Source organism: Diadema antillarum, unplaced genomic scaffold (assembly GCF_040938485.1).
Source record: "Diadema antillarum isolate AM-2024a unplaced genomic scaffold, OU_Dant_1.0 seq00001057_RagTag, whole genome shotgun sequence".
Lineage (NCBI taxonomy): Eukaryota > Metazoa > Echinodermata > Echinoidea > Diadematoida > Diadematidae > Diadema > Diadema antillarum.
This window is the reverse complement of record NW_027271885.1, coordinates 635,142-656,007: the sequence shown is the minus strand read 5'-3', so window position 1 is coordinate 656,007 and position 20,866 is coordinate 635,142. Positions and strand designations below refer to the sequence as shown.

The window sequence follows — 20,866 nt, the reverse complement described above, 5'->3', positions numbered from 1 at the left end:
CATGTTGCAATTAGGTTCTTCCCGTTTCATGACATTACATTTATCTTTTGATGTTCTCCAGGATTCTACTGTGACACAGAAGGAATGTCAGACTACGTCAGCAACCAGTGTCCAACTGGCCACTACTGTCCCACTGGCACCACATATGCCACCAGGTTCCCTTGCCCTGGTAAGTAAGGAGACAGCATTATCTGCCATGAGTTTTCTTTTAATCTTTATCTTTATATGACCATTTGTGTGCGTTGTGTGCCGATTGGCAAGAAAAACCTCATAATGATGTTCATAATGTCCAAAGTCCCTTGGTACAGAAAGGATTAAGGAAATTTTCTCATGGATATTCATTCATGATGGAACAACTCCACTCAAGTTCTGAACACAATGCATAAGTTTTTTAAGAAACAAAGCCAATGTTTTCTAACATTGATAACTGGAAATTTTGGTTTGATTATAGATTTGACATCAATATGAAGGGCTTTCAAAAAAAATCATTAGATTGCCCAAATATTTTGCAGAAGAATCAAGAAAATGCTAAATGTACAGTGTACTAGCTCATAGCCCACCAGGAAATATGTCTCTCTAAAATGTGACACAAATCCATTCCATTAACAACTTACCACCACCAGTCAAAATGACCCAAATATTTGAAGGTCTCAGAGAAGAATGAGGTAATAGACATCTGATGTGATGCTAGTGAAACTCGTTGAGATCTATATTGTGATTTTTTTTCCAATATCCCAGGCGGTACTTACAATGACCGGATGAACCAGTCCTCAGAGGCTATCGCCTGCATCACCTGTCCGGCTGGAAATTACTGTCCTGAGGGCAGCTCGACCGACGGGACCCCGTGTCCAGCGGGATTCTACTGTTTGGCTGGACAGTACTCGGGCTTCCAGAATCCTTGTCCGCTAGGAACCTATGGGTGAGTGATCTGACCTCCTGCTTTATCAATGTCCAATAGTTTTACCATTTATTTTGTAGCGGAAGCATCAAGATTCCACACCTTGACATCCATCAAGATCGAAGGCTGAAAATTTATTGCAATCAGTCCTTTTCTGATAAGTTTGTTTTCTTATTGTTTCACCGATAGGAGAATTTATTAGAGCTTTAAATAGTCTTATTATGGAATGTCATGTGATTATTTCACAATGTATGTATGTTCCTGCAGTTAACATAGATCCATGTCACCATTCAGTTCAAATGTTTGCTTTCCTTTCAAAGATGTATTTAGATTAGTTACTGATTATGAGGATTATTCAAAGATCCTACAAATATTGATTCTCCTTGACGCCATTTGTAGAATTACTGAAATGGAGTTCACATAGAGAGCAATATTTGATAATGTCCTCCCCCCCCCCCCCCCCCCCACCCACTAGAGGCTATTCAATGTCATGAAATTTTGATGAATGTCATAAGCTCTCTTAGAAATGCCATGAGAAAGGAAGAACTACAAGTACCTTTCATGAGTCATCCATTCCAACATCCAATAACTTTATGCTCTGTGCTTGCCCTGTTGATATTTCCTTACAGTGATGACATCGGTTTTGAGAACATGACCATGTGTATCACCTGTCCTGCCGGGGCTTACTGCCCCTTTGGCAGTGCGAATTCCCCCACCACCTCGCCCATCCTCTGCGAACCTGGCACCTACAATGGGGATGAGGGCGCTGGCCACGCCTACAACTGCAGGCTGTGTGACCTGGGTCGCTCCTGCCCCGTACCTGGGCTCACCAACAGCTCGCATCCCTGTGCACAAGGTATGCGTGACTCGTTGGGTTAGGGTGTTAGCATGCTGCACCGTTATGTAGAAATGCTTTGGTCCAGTGGTTTGTGCACTTTACTAGACTTCTTTGAGGTGACTGAGGGTTCAAGTCCCCTTGTGACACTTATTTCTTTCATTGACCAAAATGGGCTGTAGCTCAAACACTCCTCTTTGACCAGCCAATCTGGATGGGTACTTGACAGGAAGCTGAATGTGTTTCTGGTTAGATATGGTTTCTGTTGGGCAGGTTGCAGTATCCTGACTGCAATGTGGAGTGAATGTAAAGTTGTATGCTTAGTTGCAGTTTGGAGTCCAGTGTATGGAGCAGTATCTTTTTGTTAAGTGGTCTAAATACCACAAATAATGTTTCACAGATCCAGTAGCATGGTGAGAGAAAGGTGGTCTGATTGAATCCATCTTCATTGATTCGCTGCTCACCTGGGTACATTAAAAAACCACAACTGTGCAGACCTGCTAGGACAAAACTGTCCGTCAGCCAATAATTATGCGCAGTCAAGATTCTTTGGTTGTTTATATACTTATTCTACATAGAGGTCAGTGCTAAAGCTGTACACAATATTGTTCAGGAACTCCTGAATATATCTGAGTCAGGCCAGTCTTCCCATTGCTTTTTGTTCCCTCACTAAATGGTCTTTGAAGTCAAATAGAAATCTGCAGTTATTGAAAAAAAAAAATAGATCCCTGATTCACAGTCAAGACATACTTTGTTCTGTTTGCACCCATCAAAGATTCCTGATTCAGAGCATTTCAGTGCCAGATGTTAACCCATAGAAGACTAGTCCCATGTAAACTTAAGTAGGTCTAAATGATGGAAATGTGTGTTATAGCACAAAAAAAAAAAAAAAATTGTCCTATTAATGGGGTTAACACTATCCACCTGTTTTGTATGTTTCTTTGCCAGGTTACTACTGTCCAAATGGGACCATCACCAATGATCAGTACCCCTGTGCTCCCGGAACGTACACAGGGTCAACGAGTCTGACTGCACCTGAGGAGTGTGACCCCTGCTGGGAGGGCTACTACTGTGACTGGGCTACAGGTTTGACCTTTGACCTCTGACCTTTCTGATCCTTATTGTTAATCGCCTTGAGATGGAGTGATAGACATAGTATGCCATGGACACATAGTATGATTGAGAGATAGAAAACTTGTGTGATGGAAATGTTGATTGTATTATGGGAAGCAACAGGATTCATTGGTAATGTGGCATCTGTCATTATGCTCTCTGTCTTTTAAAAATTGTGCATTTTGGAGAGTAACTTTTTCAAAAGCCTTCCTAATTCATAAATGCACTTTTAGATTTTTGAGTTAGCAACACATTATACAAGATCAAAGTTTATGTTTCACTTCAATTGGGACATTTGTATATATTTTCTGATTGTGTGCCACTTTGATGAATGTCAGCCTAACCTTAGCGCGCACAGGGAAATAGAGAGTTGCTAGTTCAATGATGAAATGACAATAAGCTTTGCAGCAAAATTACCCCAGGACTTGATTTAATGAAGTAAATCATGTCTGCTCCACCTATCCTGTATGTAAGCCTACCTCTGCCAACAATGGCTCACTCTTTGCTTGACCAATAGGTGAAACCGTCAACCCACCCCAGCCCTGCAGGCCGGGTTACTACTGCCCTCTGCAGACGCCGAGCCCTGACCGCTACCCCTGCCTGGCCGGAACCTTCTCCCCCCTGTCCAACCTGTCGCGAGCTGACCAGTGCACCCCATGCACCCCTGGCTACTACTGTCTGGGTAAGTGTCTTCCCTTCTTGTTAATCCCTTCATTCATCCATATTGTTCATTCGTTCGTTCATTTGTTCGTTTAGTCAGTCGATCATTCACTCAAACGTATGGCACAATGTGCCTTATTGATACCATTTGCGGACTATTGCTGCAGTAGTCACCTGGGAGAACCACAAGGGTTCTGTTTCAATTGCCCATTTTCTTGTATGGTTAGGTAGTTGGACAATTTCACTGGGGTAGCGCCCCACTCTCTGTGATGAATGAGTAAAGTGGGATCTTTTATGTGTGTACGTCATGACTAACTCACACACGGGACCTCCATTTAATGTCCTAACCGAGGGACAGAGTGTTTTGGCCCTCACTAGAGGGGACGGAATGATTACACACAACATTGCTCAGTGAGACTCGGGGAATTGAACCTGGGTCCTTTTGATCGTGAAGCAGACGCACTCCTGACTGAAACAAATCACTGTCCTGCTCATATCTTGATTCTCTGCATCTTTATGAACATCTGTTATGGTGAAAGTGATGCAGCAAAAATAAAAAAATATGCAAAAAGATCAGACCTTAGCCTGCAAGAAGTTGGCAGAGTTTTTGAGCTTTGTCTGATAGCTGGTGTGATTATGATTGAGATTAGGAACAATGTCTGGCAACTCTTGCTCTTATGACACTCTCCATTTACTTTCCTCCTTCTCCTAGGCGGAGAGCCAACAGAGACCGACGTCTGTCCTCCTGGGTTCTACTGCCCGGAGGGGACAGAGTACGCCGAGCAGTATGGCTGCCCCAACGGGACGTACAACCCTCACACCCAGCGCGTCAATGTGTCGCAGTGCCAAGACTGCACTCAGGGTGAGGATAATGAGTGATGATGGTTGTCATGACAATGGATGCTATTGGTTACGGTGATGATAAAACATACAGTGTAGCACTACTATTTGTAAAAACGCCTTTTCTTAATCAGTATCAAAGTGCTGGAACACACCAATCACACAATATGTGATCAAACATCACACTGGAAATTACAGTTAAAAATAAAGACTGTGACATCTATTTACCAGAATGGTGATGTGATTGTTTGCTATCTACTTCTGTATATCCAGCAAATACCAAGAGATTATCTGTCCCAAGCAAACCTAAACACAAGGATAATTAAAAAGAAAAAAAACAACTTGGCAGCTGGATGACTTAACGCAATGAACTCAGTTTGGGATTGCTATTTTGATGCTGCTAATGTTATGACTACCATGATTATAATGATGTGATGTTGTAATGAAGCAAAGTGTAATAATTCTGATTGTGATAGAGATTACAGTGATGAAAAGAGGGTGATAGTGATTGTAATAAATGATGAGGATGGTGATCATGACTATGGTGATGATGATAATGATGATAGAGATAATGATTGTTATGACAGTGATGATGATGGTGATGATGATAGTGATACTGATAATGATTGTGATGACGATGATTATGATGATGGTGATGATGAAGGGAAGAAAGTGGAGTTCATTGCCCAGAAAGCAGACAGTCAGTATATTCATGCATTAAAATCTTGAATTTCTCTTGTTTACCTCAGGTCATTTCTGTGAGTACGGCGCCGTCAATCCAGTTGACTGCCCTGCCGGTACCTACATGCCTGACGGTGTTGATGTAAATGGTACCCTGTACGGTTCACCGGCGCAGTACCAGGACAACTGTCTGGAGTGTACCGGAGGTTCGTACTGCACAGCGCAGACGGTGAACCCTTACCCGTGCGGCACCAGCATGTTCTCCAAACCGGGGAAGAGCAGCTGCGAGACTTGCGAGGCGGGTTACTACTGCGACAATGCAACAACGTCGTATGCCGACATGACCACCAACAAGCGGTGTCCGGCCGGCTTGTACTGCACGACGGGATTACACTCCCTCAGTGAGGCCACCAACTGTAGTACCAGCCACTACTGTCCAGAAGGTAAGCCTTCATTGACTGGCTGATTTATTTTTTGCTTCCAAAGGTGCAAATATCCCTTACCCTTTGGTGACAAAGCTAGAAAACTCCATTTATACAGTGTCAAACCACATTATCCTAGTATTGGTTGTAGCTGGAATTGATATTCTGAAGTTGTTCCCCTTTTTCTCTCCCTTAAAGCAGTTATTCTTTTGTATGGTCCATACATCAAAATCATTGTGTGGTTTATACCTGCTGTCATTTTCAACTCTTTCTGGCTTCAGAGACTTTGGACAGTGTTTTTTGTGCAAGTCAGAGTTTGTGCAAGCTACAGTTTTTTGTGCAAGTCCGCACTTAAAGGACACAATTAAAATAGTTTATTTTGATGACCCACAGCAAAGTCTGTGTATACAGTGTTGACTGAATTCTCCTTAAGTTTGTGTTTTGCTTACCTGAAGACATAGCTGTTTGATGAGGGGTGCATCTTGTGGTGTTCAGTGTGATGATAATGTGATGGGTGTTCAAAGGTGAGACCGTAATACTGAAATAGATGTGCTATATCAAAGATGTTTAACTCAAAATTAACAAAGCGCAGATAGAGAGAAAGCCTAAAATGTCATGCCTTCTCTCTTAAAAAATTTTTTACTTCTGTAGCCACTCCCGAGGAGCTGAATTGTCCGGTGGGGACGTACAACCCAACCACCGGGCTGGGTGCCATCACTGAGTGCACCCCTTGTGATGCTGGTTTTTACTGCCTTGAGGGGGTCAACACAACCAATGGTCCATGCGACCAAGGCTACTACTGCCCCACCAACATTAACAACCCGTATGCCACCACGCCTTCATTGATTGGTTCGTACGGTCCGCAGCAGGTGGGTTACACAAGTTAATCTTACTACTTTTTTTTTTCTCCCTGATTTAAGGATTACTATTAATAATGATTGTCATGTTTGAGCACTTAGGGTGAATGTAAAATATACAAGAGCATACAATTCTAATAGGAATCAAAAGTTTATTTGATGAAAATTTGTTTTGAAATGACTGAGATATCCAAAAACAAAGAGTTCCTAGTAATGATTTGGACCCACCTTTTATAAGGACCACTTTGTTTTACTTTGTTGTTGGATGTCTTAGCCATTTCAAAACCGTTGTTCATTAAATAAACTTTCAATTCCTTTTAAAATTGTTCGCTCTTTAATATCTCATGTAAGTGGTTTCTAATTATCTTGCAAAAAGTTGAAACTTGAGTCCCCATCTCAACCAAAACTATCCATCCTGTTAAGGTATGGAGGTCTTTAAACTTGGAATTTTAGTTTGAATAGTTATTCTGTAATTGTGATTTGATGGAATAGTTAGTATTAAAATGATTCAATGTGATGGTGATGTGTGCTTTGAAGGTGCCATGCCCAGCAGGGACCTACTTTGATTCCACCGGAGCGCGCTTCGAGGCGGACTGCATCCCCTGCCCATACGGTGAATACTGCCCTCTAGGGTCGGCAAATGGAATCATCTGTCCCCGCGGCTACTACTGCCCGGAGAACTCCACAGCCCCCATCCCGTGTATAGCTGGTCGTTATGGCAACGATACAGGTCAGTGCATCACCCATTACCCAGGTTCTCAATATTTCTCATTGCTTTATATCATGCTGGCAAAAATTTACAAACAGTCCAACCTCAAGATCACATAATATCCTGTTAAAGTGAAATGAAGTGCTCCTGAGTTTTTCACATTGTCTTGCCGATAGTCAAGGGCATCATCCAGATGACATAGTTTCTGAAGATGTTTGTTAATGAACATCTGTATTGTCTGCTGCAAACTTGTGGGCAATAAACCAGTTACATAAGAGTAATATGTTGCAAAATGGTTAAAGTATTTTTTGTCCTACATTGTATATCCTGGCATATTCTCATATTCCTGTAGACTTTGTATAGGATCCAAGAGGTTTCAGTTTGCAATGGGTTAATAAATATCCCCTTTTCATTCACACCAACAGGTGCAGGAGCATTGACAGACTGCCCCCAGTGTGACCCTGGGTGGTACTGTGATGCCCCCGGTCTCCAGGCTCCCAGGGCCCAGTGTGATCCGGGGTTCATTTGCTATGGTGGGGCGTACACCTCTACCCCTACAGACGGAGTAACGGGAGAGATCTGTCCTGCTGGAGGATTCTGTGTAACAGGTGCGCTCAGAGAGACGGGAGAGTGAGGTGGAGATGATGGTGATGATGATGATGTTAATGGTGGTGATGATGATGGTGATGGTGGTGATGATGATGGTGATGATGGTGATGATGATGGTGACAGTGATTGTAATATTGATGATGATGATAATGATGATGGTAATGATTATGATCATGATGGTTATGATGTTGTGATGGTGAAGATGGTGATGATGATGTTACCTGTATCTGGTAATGACTATGATGATCATAATGATAAACATGATGATGATGATGATAATATGATGGTGAAGGTGATGGTGATGGTGGTGGTCTATGGTGATGATGATGATGATGATGATGATGATGATGATGATGATGATGATGATGATGATGATGATGATGATGATGATGACGATGATGATGACGATGATGATAATGATAGTGATGATTAATGTGATTGTTGTTTGAATATGATAACAATGATGGTGGTGGTGCATATAGATGTGTTTGTTGTTTTGAGTATGATAACAATGATCTGGAGTTTTTTGTGACATGTGAGAGCAATGATGAAAAAGATAATGACAGTTCTGGGGGATGCAATCGTGGTAATGTTAGTGATGATGGTGGTGATGGTGAATGGTAAATATATTGACTAATTTTATTCTTATGATATATGCAACAATTTGTGAAAAGGATTATGGCACAGGGGTAGTAGTAATTATAATAATAGTATGAATAATGATGAATTTCACAGTAATGACAAAGTATGATAGATTTTATAGTACAGGAGACAATGATACATATGATATTAATCGTGGTGGATTATGATTAGTATGGATTTCAGATCTATTTGATCAGTTGAAAAAAACAAGCAAAACAATAACATTTAAATGCTGATGAACAAAATATTGAATTCATCTAAATGCAAAACATTTAACACCATTTGTGAATCCAGGTTCGTACGAGAGCGCGCCGTGTCCGCCAGGTACCTTCAGCAACGTGTCAGGAGCTGTAGATGCCCAGGGGTGTGAGGACTGCCTCCCAGGGTATTACTGCAGCAATGCCAGGACTCCAGGTAATACAAGCACACCTCTCCGTACATACATGTAACAGCCTCGGGATATACTGTATACAGCATATATATTTTGCCAGTCAGGTGCTATTCACGAATCTTAACCCTAACCAGGCCGCCCTTTTTTGGGTGTTCTGTGGCCGGGGAGGGGTTGATTCAACCCCCCCCGAGATCTCGGCCATCGATCGCGCAATCGCCATGAAATTTGGCACGTGCATTGCCTGTGGCGTATTCTACCACGCTATACAAAAAGAAATGGAAATTTTCGTCATAATAATCAATTATGCTAATTGTTGTATGCATAAAATCATACATTTTGCTCTAAATCAGAAATTAAAGCTCCTAGAATTGCTATTTTTGGTGAAAACATTCTTTGTAGCATTCCTAACAATGTACTTGAAAAAAATTTGGCATCAAAATAAATTTCTTATGTATTTTATTGTTTTATTAATTTCTTATGTATTTCCTTGTTTTTTCGACCTTTTGTTTTATCTTTTTCTTTCCGCAAAATTTATAACAGATCCTATTTCAAGCATAATTATGCTAAAATCAATTAGTTTCAGCCTATAAAAGTGAAAATAATATATCTTTATGAATAAGAAGAGAAAACTCCATTTGCATAGACTTTATACACAAAATCACGTTTTTGAGCCATTTTTGGCCTGACAGGCATGTATAAAACGTCATGCAGCGTCGTAACGATATGCGCGATTTTCGCGAAAATGGTGTCAAAAGATGCGCGAGACTTGAAAGTAAAAAGTGAGCAAACGGCGCAGTCAAAAAATTTCGCGCGGCGGAGTAGTCACGAAAAATGTCGAGGGGGGGGGTTGATTCAATCCCCCCCCCCCCGGCCTTTTTAGGGTTAAAACACACAAAGATATCAACTCTGATCCCGACATGAGTGTGAAGTGCACGCAAACATTTCTCCGTCCATTGCTGTACTCCATAACAGCGAATTTAACCTCCCATGAAATAGTCGGGAATTCCTGATTTGCACAAAACATTAAACTCGCCAAAAGTATACGGAAGATGTGGTCTCAATGTACAGTTCGTCTTTACAAACAGGTCCAGATGCATGGAAATTATTTCCCAGGGGATTCAAAGTGATAATACATGTATTTGTACTTGTAGCAAAATATGTTCATAATCACATTGCTATCAAAGAAATGTCTTCATATGAAATCAACATAAGCTATAGCAAACAAAATTCTCCTAAGTTAATCTTTCTTTTTAAATTGAAGCATGCAGTAAAAGAAGAATACGTCCCCTTGATTAAGACTTCTTCTTGGTACTCATACTGAGCTGCAATCTTTCTTCTACAGAACCGACGGGACCCTGCAACCCAGGTTTCTACTGTACGGGCGGGGCCACTAATCCCAACCAAACGGTCACCCAGCCGGGCTACTACTCCCCCTCTGGTTCCACCCAGCCCTACCCCTGTGCTCAGGGCTACTACATGCCCTTTGATCGGGCTGGGGAGTGCTTCATCTGCGAGGCGGGCTATTATTGTGAGGATGAAGCGATGACAAATATGACGACCTGTCCAGCGGGTAAGACTCCTCGAGATTTGCGAAATCTTTTGATTTCAGGATGGGAGGCAAAAGGGGTGGTACAAATTGTAGGTACAGTGTAGCATGTAAAATCAATCAGGGCATGTGCAAAATTTTATGAAAATATGATGATTCTGTAATTTGTCTCCTTCTACAAATTAAATTTGTGAAGATCGCAACTGCCAATCTGTAACTTAACAAACATTTCAGAAAAAAGGAACCAGTGGGACTCGAACCTGTCATCTACTGCTTTCCGGGCAGCCACACAGCCATTAACTGTCTCTGGTTGCCGGCAGTGACGCGATGAACATGAAACAAATACTGAAGCTCTGAAATTCCGACATTGCTATGTTAATGATTCCAAGAAATATTAGATGAAAGGAAGATATTATTCAGAGTGGTGAAGGTTCTGGTGTTTCTTCAATTGTCTCCCTCTACAATTGAATTTACAGATCTGTTAATTACAGATCAGCAGTTGCTATCTTAACAAATTTAATTTGCCAGCAACCAGGGACAGCCTGGTGGTAGTGTCACTGCCCAGAAGATTGATACTCACACCTGAACCTTCATCCCTCTGAATAATATCTTTCTTTCATTTATGACAATTCTAGTTGGAAATAACGCTCGGTCGGTAAACGGGACGTAGCCGCTGACTGCTGTATTTTTAAGATTCATTGCTTGTGCATGTGACAGCTTACACAGTATGCATGGTGACTGGACGCAAGCATCCCCATGCTAAAAATTTGAAACAGCCCAAAAATCAGGATGGTGCGAGGAGGGGACAGAGGGTTAACTCTCCTTCGTGTATGCTCTACTGCTCCTACCGTAAGAACCAAAATTTAGAAGAAAGAAATATGAAGGAAAAAAGGTCGGTTTGACTTGATGGATTTGGGAATTATGTATTTGTAAATAATGTAAGAAAAGAAAAGCAGGACACCACGATCATAAGCACCTGCTTGACATAAATCAAGGCCTCAGGGTAAGATTCGAACTTAATTTTGACTTACATGACTATGACATTATGACATAACATGACTATCGTCTGTGTCAATTAAAGCAGAGATGTCAGTGTCGGTTTCTCATCCCTCTTCCATCCATCAGGTGCATACTGTCCCGAAGGATCCATCATCTACTCCTTGTGTCCTCCCGGTAGCTATAGCAACCTGACCTACCAGACACACCTGGATAACTGCACCATCTGTCCTCCCGGATCCTACTGCAGCGAGAGGGGAGCCATCAGGCCCAGCGGGCTGTGCGCGGCGGGCCACATCTGTTACTCAGAGGGTCTCTACGCCACGCCCGTCTACAACAACGACTCCAGCGATGGTAGGCTGTGTATTCTGTTTGAGAAGAGAGAGAAAACTGTAGAAAACTGTCGTGGTTGTATGAAGATCGTGTGATAGGGTTGCTCTGAGTTTTTGACAGCTACATTGTGCTTGCACATTTGGAGAGTTATGAATTTTGAATGTCTCACTGTGCCACATTCTTATGCACTTGTAATGTTATGTTTGTTTTGTAAGTTATGTGTCTGATATATGTCAAGAAAAGGCGCCAATGAAGTTACTTTGAGCTTAAATTCTGATTCTGAATGATGTAATTTCATTTCATTTAATTTCATGTGCATGTTTGTGGAGATATGCTTGCAGGGTCAAATACAGTAGAGAGTTTTATGTCTGCTTTTCAGGATAAAATAGTAAAAAACATATACCAATATTAAGTGACTCTACCCTCCTTGATGATAAAGAAAATACAACTTAAACTCTACCTTTAGCTCTATGTTCAGTTCAGTTCAAATTTATTTCATATTTCCATTTTCTCAATGATGACATTACAAAATTATTGACAACAAAACAAGAGTACAAAATGTATACAATCATGTCTTTTGATTGTAGAAGAAAAAGAAAAAGAAAATATACTTGACACAAATGTACATGGTCACATCGTATGAAAATGTCACTAGTAAGTATAAGAAATATGATGGGGCCTACATAAAAGCTTTAAAGCTTGTAAAACTGTAGGTTCCCGAGTTCATAGGCATATAATTTTACACGGAGAACGGATATGTTTGTCTTGACCAACAAAAATTACACCAGTACAAAAAAATAGATGAGTAATAAACTAATGAACCACATAGATATCGCACAAACCAGACTGCATACAAATCTCGCAGTGTTTGAATAACAAAAATGCTGTATTATTAAAAGATGTATCGGTACCATGAAATAACTTAAGTAACTTGGTGCTGCGGACAAGGACAAAAGACTGGGAGCGTAAAAAGGTTGCTAAAGGCTTGGTGGTGTGTATCCACTAAGTAATAACTGTTTTAATTTGCGTTTGAAGGTGAATAAAGATAAGGAAGAAGTGATATCTAGAGGGAGATCATTCCAATATCTGGGTCCAGTAAATATAATTGTCTTCTTTGCAAAAATAGTGCGAGTACGGGGAAGGTGATAGGCGTCACTCTGGCGAGTGGGATAACAGTGGATAGAACGATTCCTTTTGAACATGTGGATAAAAACAGATGGTAATTCATTAGTTGTTAGTTTATACATGAAAATTCCGAGATTATAATAAAATAAGTCTGAAATTTTCAGAATTCTGTTTTGATGGAAAAAACAATTGGTATGGGCAAAATATCTGGCGTGGTTTATGATTCTTATTGCACGCTTTTGAATACGGAGAAGGGAATCTAGTAATGAGTGAATTGCATTTCCCCACGCCAAAATTCCATAATTGAAGTGTGGAGATATTAAACAAGAATATATACTCTGCAAAATATGAACAGGAAAAAAATGTTTTAGCTTATTCAAAATCCCAATATTTCTAGACAAAATTTTACTTACAAAATTAACATGAGTTTTCCAGGATAATTCTTGGTCAATCCAAAGCCCTAAAAACTTTGTGTTATTAACCTGCTTTAAACATAAATCATTTATTTTGATATCATATGGAACAACATTCAAAGAATTACTAAATACCATATAATGAGTTTTTTCTATGTTCAAGGACAATTTGTTCGCATAAATCCAGGATTGCACGGACTTGAGCTCAGTATTCATCATATTTATTAATGCATTAGGGTCTCGATGTGAAAAAAACAAGCTTGTGTCATCGGCGAAACAAATGAATGACAAAATTTGCGATGATTTTGGAAGATCGTTTATGTATACTATAAATAAAAGTGGGCCCAAGAGGGAGCCCTGCGGGACTCCACATGAAATAGGCTTTAATTGCGAATCATGGCTATTGATATTAACAAATTGCTTTCTTTCTGTTAAATAACTCTTAAACCATTCTAAGGGGGTACCGCGGATTCCATAGTGACACAATTTATAAAACAAGATTTCATGATCTATCGTGTTGAAAGCTTTAGAAAAATCAAGAAAAACTCCAATTGTATGTTCAAAACTATCTATAGCATGAGCTACCTTGTCTATAAAAGTAAGTAAAGCATGGGTTGTGTTGTGTGTACAAACCCGTCTTAATTATGCTTATGTAAGTAATCTTCAGTTTATACCATGTCATCCTAGGAATCAGATTTCAATCTCTCCAAAGTCCCATCTGATAGCATACGAGCTGTGATTTTGTGGGTCACCTTCATGCTTTAATATATGTTGATTAACCTGCCCCCTTCCAAGATTCTAAACTTCCACTGAATTTGCACAGGTCCATCATGTTTTTGTAGGCAATGACTTAATATCTCTCCTCTTTCTTGCATCGCTGCTTGACCTCCAGGTCAAATCATCGTGACGTGGGGAGATCAGTGTCTGTCTGGTCACTACTGTCCAGAGGGTACCACCCTCATGGAGGAGTGTCCGCCGGGTACCTACCTCAACTACCGGGGGGCGGAGTCGGAGGCTGACTGCGTCGAGTGTAACCCGGGGAGATACTGCGAGTCGGCTGGAGCATCTGACGAAACAGGTGGGGAAGGAATATGCTCTATTATTACTTCATCTTTTCCCTATCGAGAGATCCTTCTGAATTGTTAAAGGGACTGTACAGTTATGGTTGAGGTGAGGATTCAGGCTTATAACATTCTTAAGTGAGATAATGAGAAACCTCTTATGAAATATGAAAGAGCATGTAATCTTAAGAAGGATGCAACGTTTATTTGATGAAAATTGCTTTTCAAACGGCAGAGGTATCCAAAAAAGTGATAATAATAAATGGTGACGGGCCATGCCTTTTATTAGCATCTCTTTTTTTCACCTTGTTTTGGGATATCTCAGCCATTTCAAGACAGATTTTCATCAAATAAACTTTTGATTCCCCTTAGAATTGCATGCTCTTTGACATCTCATAGAGTGGCTTCTGAATATCTCGCAAAAGGTTAAAAGCTAAATCCTCACCTCATCCTGAACTGTACAGCCCCTTTAATATCATGTTCGATTAAAGAAAGAACTATTGTAGAAGTAAGCACTTGGAGAGCACAAACATTGGCCAAGCAGTTCACTTCCACCCATGCATATAATCAAGCTTGAAATGGCCCAATATCTCAAACACAATGATGAAGAATCCTTTGTAGTGTCTCTACCGTTACTTCTTCTGCTCCTTGAGCACATGCTGAGTGTTTGTATGCCCACCTCAAATGCTTGCAGCTCGAACTCCATCATTTGTTGACCCTGTTTCTTACTGATAATTCTTTAAAGATTCAAACAAATTCCTGTATCTAGACGGTGAGCTGAATCACTACCAAACTTAACCCTAAAAAGACTGGGCTATTTTTGTAGCTCGAAAGACTGGGGGGGGGGGGCCTAAAGGGCCCCCCCTTAAGATCTCGGCCGTGAATCACGCAATCGCTGCGGAAATTTGCACAATGGTAGTGTGCGATGTAATCTACAAGATTGTATATTTAAATTTTCCAAAATATTCTTCTTTTATTTTATTTTGATTAATTATGCTAATTTATGCGAGAAATCAGACTTTTTTATCTAAATCAGTAAATAAAGCTCCAAAAGTGCTCATTTTTGGTCTAGATATTCTTTGTAGCATTCTTAGCAAATGTACTTGAAAAAAAATTCAGTATCAAAATCAATTTCGTATTTATTTTATTGTTTTATGAATTTCTTATGTATTTCCTTGTTTTTCAACCTTTTGTTGTTTTTTTTTCAGCAAAATTTGTGGCAGACCCTTTTTGAAGCATAATACTACTAAAACAAATTGATTTTAGCCATTGAGAGTAAAAATAAGCATATTTATATGAACCATGTGATAAAACTCAATTTGTATTGACTTTGTACACAAAATCACATTTTTGAGCCATTTTCGGTCTCACGTGCATGTACAAAAAGTTATGTAACTTCAGAACCGTACCCCCGGGCGTCACAAATTTGGTGTCAAAATGTGCGGGAAACTCGAAAGAAAAAAGTCATAGAGCATCGCGGCGAGAGCATTGCGTGTTGCTGAGTAATCTTGCGAAATGTCGAGAGGGGGCCTTTTAGGCCCCCCCTCCCCAGTCTTTTTAGGGTTAAATCATTTGTTTCTTGTGTCAGTGTCAACTTTTCCTGAAAATCCTATCCAAATCCGTTTCATACAAGTAAATTTGTGAGTTATTGTACAAACGGACAGATAGATGGACTAACAGACAAACAAACTAACTCGGACAAATGCATTTATCTCCTTGGCAGAGGTAACAGCCTATCATCTACAGTGTATACCGTGAAGTGATACATAAATGATGCTTTAATGATGTCTAGATAACTCTTTAATCGTTTTAATGATTTTCATCTCTGTGTTGTTGCTGCAGCTGACTGCTTTGCAGGATACTACTGCCTAGGGGGCGCTATACGAGGCGATCCGTACGACAACGTGACGGGGCAGGTTTGTCCGAAGCTGTATCACTGCCCCATTGGGTCCTCCTCTCCCGTTATCTGTGACGAGGGCACGTACTCCAACCAGACGGGGCTCGAAGAGTGCCGGAACTGCCCCGTGGGAATGTACTGCCAGCCGCTCAACGACCCCGTGCCTTGTCCACAAGGTCAGAGCAAATGAACTCAAAATGTTTTTGTTTCCTTTGGTCCCTTATTACCAAAATTTCCAAATGTGGTTTAGATTTTGACCACAGATTTTCGAAACCATGGACATGGTCTGATATTAAGCCATATGTATATGGAACATTTTTCAAATGGTAGACTAAAGAAACCATAGTGTAAATGTAAACCATGATCTTAATGTTGACTAAATGAATTGAAGCCAGCTGAACTCCACAAAAGCTGACCTAATCATGATTAGTGCACCTCCCTAATCTAAACTTCTTTTGGGAAACATACAATTTTACACCATGGTCTAAATGACATCAAGTGACGCGTGGCGTACAAAGATCTAGAGCACATTTGGGAAAATAAGACCTTATGTACCCTTGCATTTGGCTAGAAGATTGCCATTTGGTTGATTCTTCCCAAGCTTAGATTTAACCCTGGACAGGCTGATTTTTCTCCAACACACGTTTTCCATAGACACCTGCCCGAGCATAATTGGGAATTCTGAGGATTAATAGACATGAGGTGAACTGAGTCAGATGTAAAAAAAAAGTAGGACAGTGCACTCCCATTAAAAACAACACAGATATAACAAAATGTTGTTATGATGAAGTGATCATTAAGGTCCTGAAATTATCAGCTATCCATTCTATGTAGTAATAGTTGTGTACATTCAAAGACACATTTACATTTTCCTTTGACCGTTGTGAGATAAACATGGTAAAAGATAATGCAAGTAAGTTCTCCATACTAACATTTTGGAGCACAATTGTTCTTTGGAACAGAAGCAAGTTTAAGGATTTCCGTGCAGAGGTCCATTGAAAGATGATGAAATAATTTTTAAATCAAGCATGACAGGTACTTTGCATACATGAACCATGAACTAAACATCAGAATGTTGATAAACGGTAGTGTGATAATTGTACTGTTGCCATGGAAACATCTGTCTGCAGGCTACTACTGTCTTGGAGGGGTTAACTCAGCCAACGACCCACGTCCGTGTCAGAGTGGCTATTTTGGCGATCGAGAAGGGCTGCAGGCAGAAGACGAATGCACCGAATGTTTAGCAGGTAAGAGGTGTCTCTTCCCACTGCCAGTGTTGAGGCAGAAAATGTGAAATGAAACAACTCACTGAGATGGCTAATAAGAAATTCTTGGATCAGTGGGGACAATTCGCAATAATTTGATATTTTCACAACTTGCTGTATTTTTTTTTTTTTTTTTCAAATCTTGGATGTGAAGATGACTGAAAGGGAAATTTTTTTCCCCTTTGAAACAGGACATTTGGCCTTGAGAGTGTAATTCAATACCAGTGATGTTTTTCTTGTTATTATAATTGTTCAGGAGAAAGTATGTTCGAGGGTTTAACTGGCAATTCATATAAAGACTTTCACCAGTAACATTGGGATTCAGAGAAGTAGGCCTCTTGGTAATGTCATAAATACTTGCTCTCTGTGAGAATATGTCAATCTGAAACACTATGTAATTTGTTTGTTTGTTATTTCTTTAGACACTCTCTAGAACAACTCAAGGTGCTCTGCTGTGGACAATAAAACTGAAGAAATCTTTATAGTACATTAATAAACTCTGAATGATGAAACAGTCAAACAAGGTGACAAGCGATGGAGCTCATTATTCCCAGAAAGTATCCATTAGATTTGCTGAGCTCCAGTTTTGGAAAGCATTATACTCATAACCAGTAGACAAGGTAATGCAATTTGAGCTTAATATGCAATGCTCAAGAGATAAGAAATTCAGTTTCTGGCCATTTATATGGCCAAAAGAGAAGATATAGAAGAAATGATGTGATGATGGATTGTGAAGAAACATCAAATGAGAGAACATTTTTCCTCTACTTTGCCTCATCTCCATCTCAGGATCCTACTGCGAGACGGACGGCCTGGCCAATGTGACGGGGCCGATCGCTGCAGGGTTTTACTCCCTGAGACTCGCCTACCAGCAGGGACCGTTCGATGTCACCACCAGCACGGACTACTCCGTCTGCCCCCGTGGGTACTACTGCCCGGAGGGGAGCGGCTACCCCACCCCCTGCCCCAAGGGGTCCTTTGGGTAGGTCTCACTTCCTTGCTCTCATCCTAAATTAATTCTTTATGTGCCACGTTCGCACGCCCGACTCAGTCGATGGCGTGCCAACTTTGCATATTCTGCTCGAATGCACAAACCCGCCCAAATCGATGGATAAATCGCCAAATGCCACTGACAGTACAATGAAAGCGTTTGTTGCGATTCCGTTCCTCTCACACATAGGTTGCATTTTATGCAGTGATTGACGAGCAAGCGGTGTTCCCTACTAGATTTTGGTGTAAATTCTAAGTTTCTGTAACTGTTTTGTGTGCAAAAGTCATCATGCCTTTACAATGATGCAGCTACTGGTTATTTTAAAGAAAGACAATTGTACATTTGTCATACAATTTACATCAAAGCAAAACTTGGTATTTTCTTTAGGACTTTGCTCACTATGATTATGTCCAGCTTAACAAGAATCTATAAAATGTGAAAAACAGAAATGTTTTCCAAAAGCAAGACTACGTTGGTGTCTGAAGATAATGTGGCACACAGGGGTTTCCACCATGACACATAAAGAGTTAAAGGGAAATTCCATCCTCATATTACATTTGACTCTGTATAAAAAAGAAAATGTAGACAAGTCAATAAGTGTTTTATTTTTTAAATTAGACCTATAAAAAAGCTATTAATTGTAAAGGTTTAAAGAGAGAGAGGCAAATTGGCAACTCTGTGTGATGTAGCTGTTGAGCAGCTTTCTATATGTGTAGTAGACAAAATTTAATTAATTTGCATTTCTCTTTCACATTTGGGGACAGACAGAACTTATTCACTTATAACATAGGAGCATGTATGCATAAAACATGATACTCCTATTACCATACTAAGAACGGGTCAGAAGCGAAATCTCTCAGAGTTCACACAAGCCATTCAAAATACCAAACAGGCAAAAGTTGGTTAATGGTGGGGTTGCATCATAGAGAACATCTTTGAGATTCAGGCTAACATAAAGATAATATTCAACCTGATCTGCATTGACCCATGAATCGAGAGTTGTATGGAGAGCAGGTGGTAGACACTCTAGCAGCCTGCTGCCTACCTGAGAACCTGAGACAAGCATAGCATGTGTACAATTAAAATCAGGATCAAGTTTTTCTTCTAGTACAGTTTGCAAATGAATGTGTCCATCTCTACATATTCAACTCTCAGACCTCTTTTAGTGAGATGACTAGGGTATACATAAGACTCTTAGCTCTTTTCCCTTTCTATGCCATGGATGGTAAATAGTGTGTGCAACACTGGGTTTTTCTGTGCCAGCCAACACTCAAATCACATAAAAGGTTATAAGGGAATGAAACTCAAATACACATGTGCATTGAGTCTCTTCTGTTGTCCAGTTGTCATGCCAGTCTTGCTTCTTTAGTATGCTTCTAAACTTGTATTTTTATTGATTTTCTTATTTAGAGTTGCCTACATGTACATATGACACGATTTATATTTTCAGTGGGGCCATGCAGTCTTTATTGAATACATAATTATTATTTTTCCCTGTTAATTTATTACAATGTTTCCTTATTACAGTGAGGTGTTCAAAAGTTTTGGTATCTTTGTATGCCATGTTTCTGTCACAGTGTACCATTAATTTCATTCTTTGGTCACAAAAAAAGAGTGAAGTGTATGTTGTGTTCTGTTGAAAAATATATGAAAATTGCATTCAATGTTGAATGTGTGTGTTGTGACAGTGCTACTGAACAACTGACGGCTGAAGGTGACTGCACTGTGTGCACCGCTGGAGAATACTGTCCAAACACCACAATGACCTCTACGGCCGGTCAGTGCGAGCCTGGCTGGTACTGCTATGAGGGCTCCACCAAGAGTATGCCCACCGACCCTCTGGAGGGTGGGGAGTGTCCCACAGGTATGGCAGAGGGAGGTCTGTCTCGCCCCTCCACATCTTTGATGATGATGATGATGATGATGATGGTGATGATGGTGATGGTGGTGATAGTGATGATGGTGGTGATGGTGGTGATGGTGGTGATGGTGGTGATGGTGGTGGTGATGGTGGTGATGGTGGTGATGGTGGTGATGGTGGTGATGGTGGTGATGGTGATGGTGGTGATGGTGGTGATGGTGGTGATGGTGTGGTGATGGTGGTGATGGTGGTGGTGGTGGTGATGGTGTGGTGATGGTGGTGATGGTGGTGGTGGTGGTGATGGTGGTGATGGTGATGATGGTGATGATGGTGATGATGATGATGATGATGGTGATGATGGTGGTGATGATGGTGATGGTGGTGATGGTGGTGATGGTGGTGGTGATGGTGGTGATGGTGGTGATGGTGGTGATGGTGGTGATGGTGGTGATGGTGGTGATGGTGGTGATGGTGTGGTGATGGTGGTGATGGTGGTGGTGGTGATGATGGTGGTGGTGGTGATGGTGGTGATGGTGGTGATGGTGGTGATGGTGGTGATGGTGTGGTGATGGTGGTGATGGTGGTGGTGGTGGTGATGGTGTGGTGATGGTGGTGATGGTGGTGATGGTGGTGGTGGTGATGGTGGTGATGGTGTGGTGATGGTGGTGATGGTGGTGGTGGTGGTGATGGTGTGGTGATGGTGGTGATGGTGGTGATGGTG

At 40.8% G+C, this 20,866-nt stretch overlaps 1 protein-coding gene across 1 annotated transcript in view; it reads left to right on the top strand.

Annotated features, from left to right (window-relative positions):
* Window positions 1–20,866, top strand: part of LOC139743198 (uncharacterized) — a 151,072-nt gene that overhangs the window by 939 nt on the left and 129,267 nt on the right. The window contains exons 2-19 of the mRNA XM_071653697.1: window positions 62–169; window positions 739–919; window positions 1,528–1,754; window positions 2,682–2,819; window positions 3,364–3,528; window positions 4,219–4,368; window positions 5,096–5,470; window positions 6,101–6,318; window positions 6,844–7,036; window positions 7,441–7,623; window positions 8,561–8,680; window positions 10,000–10,227; window positions 11,329–11,553; window positions 13,963–14,148; window positions 15,974–16,204; window positions 17,159–17,275; window positions 18,083–18,275; window positions 19,973–20,148. Coding sequence (XP_071509798.1) covers window positions 62–169; window positions 739–919; window positions 1,528–1,754; window positions 2,682–2,819; window positions 3,364–3,528; window positions 4,219–4,368; window positions 5,096–5,470; window positions 6,101–6,318; window positions 6,844–7,036; window positions 7,441–7,623; window positions 8,561–8,680; window positions 10,000–10,227; window positions 11,329–11,553; window positions 13,963–14,148; window positions 15,974–16,204; window positions 17,159–17,275; window positions 18,083–18,275; window positions 19,973–20,148 — 3,414 coding nt within the window. The remainder of the gene's footprint in view (window positions 1–61; window positions 170–738; window positions 920–1,527; window positions 1,755–2,681; window positions 2,820–3,363; window positions 3,529–4,218; window positions 4,369–5,095; window positions 5,471–6,100; window positions 6,319–6,843; window positions 7,037–7,440; window positions 7,624–8,560; window positions 8,681–9,999; window positions 10,228–11,328; window positions 11,554–13,962; window positions 14,149–15,973; window positions 16,205–17,158; window positions 17,276–18,082; window positions 18,276–19,972; window positions 20,149–20,866) is intronic.